This window comes from Anarrhichthys ocellatus, unplaced genomic scaffold (assembly GCF_004355925.1).
Source record: "Anarrhichthys ocellatus isolate YVR2014 unplaced genomic scaffold, GSC_Weel_1.0 scaffold2025, whole genome shotgun sequence".
Lineage (NCBI taxonomy): Eukaryota > Metazoa > Chordata > Actinopteri > Perciformes > Anarhichadidae > Anarrhichthys > Anarrhichthys ocellatus.
Window position 1 is genome coordinate 274 of NW_022281999.1, and position 8,613 is coordinate 8,886.

Consider the following 8,613-nt stretch of genomic DNA (forward strand, 5'->3'; position numbering starts at 1 on the left):
TTTCTTTTCAGGCAACATCTCCAATGCATATTTAGAATAGCTAGTCCACATACAAAGTTAGTTTAAAGACTTTCTATATTGAGCCATGACACACACACACACACACACACACACACACACACACAGGCCATTCAAATGTTCTAGTCATAGTCTTATTTTAATAGTCCTACATCAGGGGTCTCGGGCCAAAGTTGGCCCAGCATAAGGTTCGATTTGGTCCACCAGATGTTTCTAGTGAGTAAAAAGGAATTTAAATTTAAAAAAATATATAAATTTATATATAATATAAAAATATAAAATATATACGTTGGCTATGAATCGCTGTTTTATTTTTGTGGGATCAAAATGCTCTTTAAATATGTAGGATCCCTAATTATTAATTATTCTTTATAATCTGATCATGGCGGACAGAGTTTGCTCTGGATGTCAATTTGGCGTGAGTGAGATAATAAAAATATGTGGAGGCACAGACAGTGATAAAGGAACAAAATGCATTTCACTGAAGTTAACTCTAGATCCTAGTATAATTTACATTTAACAACACAATACAATAACACAGTTGTGTGCTTTTGGCCTGTGGCTCACCAGTCATTTTCAGTTGTTGCCTTCCAAGGGAAAAGGTTTGGGCAGCCCTGCCCGAGATGATTCAACCTTAACTTTACTGTCCCCCAAAGAGACGTTTGTCTTGCAGTTAAACACACAAACTTGAACATATGAATTATATTTAAAAAATGAATCAATAACAGCGTGAACATGACCCCGGTGTCTTCAGGTTCGTCATTCCATAAAATGTGCATTTCTTTTCTTTTAATTATCTGATCAATAAATACATAAAAAAGATTCCATTATTACCAGACATTCAATGTTTGCATCGTGTTACAGACAAACCACTTTTATTAATTATCACAATTTTATGCAGAATGTATCATGTCATGGTGAGTTTCACACATAAAGATGTTCCTTATTCATCATATATGAGCAGTAAACATTTAATAAATGGTTTATAACACACTATAATATAAGTGTTTATTAATGTATTTGTTAACAACTATAACTCCTCCTGTGGACACCCAGTATGAAGAGAATGAATGACAATATAGTGAAATGCTGTTGTAATGATTTGAAATATGTCTTCACAGGAGAAGTTATAATTGTGGTCAAATAAAGTGTTAACTGTCCTCACAATGACATTACAGTGAGTTATATAGTATTAAGTAAATGTTTGTAAGCTGCTTATAAATGCTAAATGACCTAAAGGTAAATGTTGCCGTTACAAAAAATAATTACTAAAAGCGGAGAAGATGAAAACAAATGTGAATTAAAACTGTTAAACTCTGTGATGAATTAGCACGTACCCTCAAAGAGTCTCGTCAGCTCCACCACTGACCTAGAACAAAAAGCTTTGTTCACAGAGCGCAGTGAGGCAGAGCCTGAGACATGTGTGGAATGTGTGTGTGTGCCACAGCAGCAGCTCCACTCTGTAATACGGCTTTGTGTTTATGGATGTTTTGTGTCTCAGGGATTGGCAGGGACACGGCTCTGGCTCTGGCACGCTGCGGGGCAAAGGTCACAGCGGTCACACGCACGCAGGCCGACCTCAACACTCTGGTGCAGGAGGTACGTCACACACTTTGACTTGAATCCATAAGTGATAGGGGTGGTAGAGATTCCTGTGTTTAAGACCCGAAACCTTCACGTCCTCTGACAAACGGAGACAGTTCTACTACTACAGAGCTGGTTGTGTGAGGGTTAAAACACTGTGCACTGACAATATCACACTGTGCCTCTCTTCATTTAAGTTCCATTACCTTGAACAGACTTTGGCTGACATGACATATTGTTTAGTTCCCAGATTCTTCATTCAGCAATCTGATGCATCAGAGCTTTCAGTGAGAGAGTCTCCAGTTACAACCTGGATGAAGTTGGAAACTTTCATTAAATTAAATCTGATAGGAGATGACTGTGGCATCTTTGTGTGGCAATTCATAAAAAATAGAAATGATTCAAACTAAATATCCACATTTAAAAGTGCTAAATTCCAAACTTTGAGCACAGTAATGATTCAGGGATTGCCTCCACACGGCTCTCAGCTGGTGACAGCTGAGTCGACGGCTAGAAGCTAATGGTGCTAACAGCGCAAACAACAGCAACAGTGCTGACAGAGCTAACAGTGTGTCCCTGAGGGGGAACAAGTGGAACATGACATGTACACAACTGACGGTAGAGGGGAACTTAGAGCTTCATAGTTTGAAGTTAGGGCCACTGAGCAAGCAGCAGTATTTGACGAGTTAGGAGCGAGAAAGTGTTGGTCTCATTTGTATGCGAGTCATACTGATGTATTTAGCATACTGCTTTGTGAGTCAGTATAGACTGTTGTGTTGTTGTTGAATGGATGGTTGTCTCAAAGCCTTTAATACAATCTAATCACATTAAACATTACAGTTTCTCCTCTTCTCCTTCATCTCCTCCCTCTTCTATTATCTGCACTGACTTGTCCGGTGTTGACGTCCTCTCACAGTGTGCGTCCATCACCCCGGTGTGTGTGGACTTGGCAGACTGGGGGGGCCACGGAGGCGGCTCTGCAGGACGTCGGTTCCATCGATCTGCTGGTGAATAACGCTGCCTGTGCCAGTCTGCAGCCGTTTCTGGAGGTCACGCCCGACCAGTTTGACCAGTGAGACAAAATACATGATTCTTTGATGATTTTGAACTTGGAAGCTGCAGCAGCAAATAGTCCTAACATAACGTTTCGTCATGTGACAACCTGTTATGTTTATTGTGTTCTATGGTGTCTTTCATCTCCAGGTCATTCAACGTGAATGTGAAAGCTGTGTTGCATGTCTCCCAGGTACAAGAATGGCTTAAATCCACATCACTGCACTTGCATGTCCTACATTCCTGGCTTCAGTTTGTTCTTTGGTGTTTTTCCTGTTTTGTGAGTAGATGTTTTGCTGAGCTAAACATTAATGTTGACTCAGGTTTTGGTGTCAGGGACAGTAAAGTATGTTCTCTCCTTTTAATATCGGTGTATCAATGGTTTTATCACACTATTAGTTTGTATTCAAATGTCTGCTTTGTCAAACTGCTTCTGTTGAATCAAATGGAGCTCTGTCTCTGTGGTCAGATAGTGGCCCGTGGTATGAAGGCAAGAGAATCAGGAGGCTCCATCGTTAACGTGTCCAGCCAGGCCTCGCAGTGTGCCCTCAGAGACCACACTGTCTACTGTGAGTAACAGAGGAACCACCGTGCACCAACATTCACCTGGAGCCTTTCCTTTAAGAACAAGATGGAAGTAGCTGATGGAAGTGTTTGGTACATATGGACCGTTTTAACACAGTTGCATTGCTAATCAACAGCTAGGGTCTATGCATTGAAAAAAAATAATAGTAGAAAGAACATTCCCATTCAAATCAACGTGGAGAAAAGCTGGTGCCTCTCAGGCAGCCTGAGTCCACCCTGGTTACACAGAGCCAGAGTAAATGAGAACAATTTAACAACTTAATGCTTCTTCCATTTTCTGTAAACAGTGCATAGCAATAAAGCATGGTGGAAATAACCCGCTAGCTAGCTAACTAGGACAGCTGGATATTTAGTTCGCTAGCTAATTCCGGCATGCTTTAATGTTCCACTTGTTACAGAAAATGAGCCCAACAGTTTGCTCAGGAGAAGGACCAGCTAAGTAGCCGGCCATCCGTCTCCGGAGCTGTGTCAGCAACAAATGCCATTTTCTTTTGTACTAGTCAAAGGACCATGGAAAACAGTTCCTCCTATTCTATTTATTTCCTTCACATACACTGCAGCAGGAAACAAACAGGGACACATTTGGAATGTTTACGTTGACAGCTGTGAAATGGTTTATAGGAACAGATCCTTGACCGAATCTCCAAGCTTGACTGACTGTATTGACTCATTGTCACGGACTGAATCAGCAGCTTTCAGCAGTGGAGCTCCTCAGTGGTATGCATGTTTCCCTGTTGATAGCCATGCTATCCAGGTCTTTGTGTTGGCAAGAGTCTGGCGGTATGATACGTATCATAATCCGCGGGTTAGGGTTCAGCATGTAAGGGATAATATACAGCACCCTGACTGGGTGAGTAGGACTTGAATCACCCTGCAGGGGTTCATTTCACAATAATGCTCCGCTCACTGTACGTTATCCCGCCTATTGCACAACTACTTACTAAAGAGGTCAATAAGTTGACACTAAAATATTAAATGAAAAATGATTTTATTGCATCTGCTAAAAGAAATGGTCCTCTTGCTGTGTATGAAGTTTAGAACTGTGCCTAGATCAGCGCTCTGTTATCATAGCAGTGGTGTGCATTCAACAAAGCCATTTCATATATTGCGTTATTGTAAGCAAGGGGATATATTTTAATTTTTTTCACATCCAGTTTTAGGAAAACTGTCATAGTATAAAACACAAACACAGCCATATGTGTAAAATCTGAGAAAAATCTATTGCTTTCTTTATGCAATCAGAAGAGTGGATCTGCATCTTCATTCATCACAGTCCCTGTAACATCCAACCTCAGAGTGCAATCTAACACACTGCATGTAAACTACTCAATGGTGTTTCTGATTAGTGAAATAGCACCACAATTCACATAAAAATAATATCTGGATTCGTCAGTATTTAGTTAACAGAGGCAGGTGTTTAGTGGTTGATTCAGTCATGGTTGTACTTGTTGTAGAAGAGGAAGGGCCCCAGGCTTTCAGACTGCAGCCATGGTGATGGTGAAGTTGTCTCTGTGTTCCTGTCGTTGTTCAGGTGCCAGTAAAGGAGCCCTGGACATGCTGACTAAAGTGATGGCCTTAGAGCTGGGACCCGACCAGGTATCCTCAAGCTTACACAGCATGGCAACTTCAACTTCTCTTGATTATTTGGGCCGTTAGATTTCACAGTTAACATTCGCTGAGTGATCGGAAACATGGGAACCTCTGTATGTTGTAATGCAATTAATCAAACACTGATATGCATTATGGCTGCACATTAAACTAGATGTTATGTTCATTCATCTCTTGAACAAATACTTTTAAATAGGGGATCAGTACACTCGGTACAGTACAGCCGCTCATCCATCCACTCTCACTATGATTCCTGCTCTCTCTAACACTTAGATTGTATTTATTTACTTCATTCAAACAGGACCATAAACAGTGTAAAACATAAATGTCACCATTTATTATAGCTTTAACATAATTCACATCTGTAGTGTCTTGGCAGTTCACAACAAAGAAAGCACGATAACGAAACAGTAGCGAGTAAAAACACAACACAAAGTGATACAAGAAGGAATATACAAGACATGCGATACAGAGCCCAACACAACAGCACGTCACAAATGAATGCTCGTCACAGAAGAGCAAGTCATGAAGACCATTTTTCTGCATCAATTTATTCATGTAAAGGAAAACACTGAATTCAATAATATCGTGGAACATAATGCAGTAAGGCTCAAAGTCATTCTGTGTTGCTTTCACACATATTATTCTCCCGTAGATCAACTTTTCTCATTTAATGTTATCTCTGCTGAGTCAGCATACATGTCGTCCTGATTTACTCTTCCCTCTTTCGTGTTCTTAACCTCTTTAAATGTGCGATTCACCCCAATCATCAATCATTTGAATGTATTTATAAACCTCTATATGTAACGTTAATATTGTCTGAAATAACAGGGAGGTGCAAATCCTGGCAGGTAAAATATCCATATTGCCACATAATGCATCCACATATTAGGTTCATCTACATACACTTTAGTATCAAATATTGCTACCAGCTGATATTTCAGGCTGTTTTGAGGGAATAGTATGAATTTCGTACATTTAACACTCACCTGGTCTGAGGAAGGAGCTTGCAATTCTTGGCAGGTAATAAAAATATTCCTCTGCCAAATAATGGCTCCACATTTGACCTTTGTTTATAGAGATCTATGAATGAAATGAGCTTATCATTATTATAATGTTTCCATACATTTAAAAACAACTTATATTCTCAACTGAAATAAAAGGGGAGCCATTACGCAGCAGCTACTCTGTTCTACCAAACATACATTCACCCGTTAACGTCTCACTAAGAGCACTTCAAATCAAACCATGAATGAATCAAAAATACCTTTTATATTATTGAATATTAAATATGAATGACAATAATTCCATCCTTTTAACCGGTCTCTGCTGTTTAATAATGGGATATTTATTGTCGTTGTTATTGACTGAAGGTTGGAATTGTTGGTGAGGCGGCAGAGGAACCAGATGTTTTCACAGATTATCGGTCTCATGTACTACTGTCAGGATATAGTGACAGTAGCAAATATCACAGAAAGTTATTTTTGATCGAAGTCACATACTGTAGCTTGAACTGAAGTACCAGTGTTGTGTTCTGATTAGATCCGTGTGAACAGTGTGAACCCCACAGTGGTGATGACTGATATGGGTCGCCAGGGCTGGAGCGACCCAGAAAAAGCCAAGACCATGCTGTCCCGCATCCCCCTAGGCCGCTTCGCAGGTCAGGCACCACCGGCTGTATGTACATACTGCTGACACCACGTTTCTGGGGCAAATCCACAGATTCTCTTTTGATTCTTCCATCCTGATACACAGTCACATGTCATTTGAGATCACTGTTGATACAACTGTCTTTCTGTCCGGCTTAAGGATACTTGTCCGCATCCATCCGTTATTTATTATCTGCTGGAGCCTATCCCAGCATGCATTGAGTGAAAGGCGGGGGTGCACAGTAGTGATGGAGAGGGGGAAGGAGCCGTGGTATCGAAGTCCCCGCCCCCACACACGCGCCACAGCCAGTCACAAGCCGAGCACAGCCACAGCTAGTTAGCGTGAGCCACCTAGCTGCTACGTTAGCACCACGGTAGATGTTTGGCTAGAAAGACGGTATTAACCAGGATATCTCTAGAAATACTCTTCTCATCACGACACAGACTCGTCATTCTTGTTTCAGAACTGCATGCTGCTGACACTGTACTGGACACACAACATGCTCCATATGTTTTGAATTCACTTTTGTGACATGTCATCTATCTTAATATACAGTCTGGTTTGGACTCTAGAAGTGTGAGGCAGTGTCTGTGCCTGCAGAGGCCCTGCCCTCTTCCTGGATTGTCTTATTTTGCTGTGTTCTCGACGTTTCTTGGCTTCAACCTCTATAGAAACATAGCGAAATTAGCCAAGAAGAAGCTACGCAAATGGAGACCCCCCACAAATATAGCAAGGATAAAGCTCGTTCTAAAACGAGAGTGAATCTTGAACTGACCTCTTTAAGTTTAGGTTTTCCTCTTCTTTACAAGAGACACATGGAGGGAGGGCTCCTACTGCTCAGCCTCTTCAGAGACTTCGTACCAGGGGGCTGAAGAGGAGGCTGACGGTTGATTCAGATTCAGGAATGTGGACTCAGGAATGTGGACTCCCCCATTGTGTTTGTTGTGGACTTGGATAGGGGTTTTAAACACAATTATGCAGTGTATACACTTCACCAGTGTGTTGACCTCCGTGTCAGCTGAGCTCCCTGTGTGTCTGTGTGCAGAGGTGGAGGACGTGGTGAACACCATCTTATTCCTGCTGAGTGACAAAAGCAACATGACTAACGGAGTCACTCTGCTGGTGGACGGAGGCTTCCTGGCCTGCTGACCAGCACGAGCCTCGTCCCAGCACACGGCTTCCTGTGTTACCACATCACTGCATTATACAAAGAGAGGTCAACTCTGTTCATTAATTAAACTCACCCACTTATCCTCTCACTTGTCTCTGTTATTTGTGCTTATTTATGTGTATTGGAGCATGTTTCTTTGCTATTTGTGTGAATGAGTATTATTGGTAAGTCTAATAATGATGTAGGGCTTTATTTAACATCACATGCGCTACTTTACACAGATGATACAGTCGTAATGGCCGAGGCATCAGCAGATTTCTGTGTCATTGAAAATGTGGTATTTAATTGTTATACTAGTAAAGTAGAACAGAACAAGACAACACTCTAAAGTTACAAATGATAGAGTCACATGATCAATAGCAACAAAAACTATGTTGATCTTCTTTCCAATAGTTTTATTTTGTTTTCAGGGAAATCACGCCAATACGTTGGGAACCAGTAAAAATGAGATTGAGTTTAATAAATCCATCTGTAATTTGTTATCCTCGGAGGGAGCTGGGGCCGATCCCAGCTAACCGTTGTGTGCGTGATACATTTTAAAGTGGTTTAAAAGGTGGTGTCCAAAATTAGTCTTTCAATCCAGAATACATTGAATCTCTGTTAAAGATGTAAATATTCAGCACCAGCTGGCAGCTGCTAATAATAATAACTCTCTGGATTTATCAATTAAGTTAAATTCATTGATATTGTAAAGTCTGTTACAATTCCCTCTGGTCCCATGTTATGTCTTCAAGTAGCTCATTTTATCTAAGGTCACATGAGCAAAAGAAGAGTAGCAAACCTCCCATTAGATGAAACCACAGAATGTTTGAAACATTGATTGGTAACGTCAAGTGAGCGCAGTGCGCAGAGCGGAGCAGCTAGTACCAAAGCACAGAGGGCCATGACTCCTCCATACAGAGCTACAGGGCCATGACTCTATACAGAGCTACAGGGCCATGACT

The 8,613-nt window shown here is 41.1% G+C and overlaps 1 protein-coding gene across 1 annotated transcript; it reads left to right on the forward strand.

Moving 5' to 3' along the window:
• The first annotated feature begins 314 nt into the window (after nucleotides 1-314).
• Nucleotides 315-8,607, forward strand: LOC116378065 (L-xylulose reductase-like). The gene is given in 8 exon segments (XM_031839865.1): nucleotides 315-1,617; nucleotides 2,519-2,560; nucleotides 2,562-2,674; nucleotides 2,806-2,848; nucleotides 3,125-3,224; nucleotides 4,772-4,836; nucleotides 6,391-6,508; nucleotides 7,544-8,607. Coding segments are annotated over 8 exon segments (765 nt in total). The 5' UTR covers nucleotides 315-1,437; the 3' UTR covers nucleotides 7,648-8,607.
• Nucleotides 8,608-8,613: the final 6 nt, after the last annotated feature.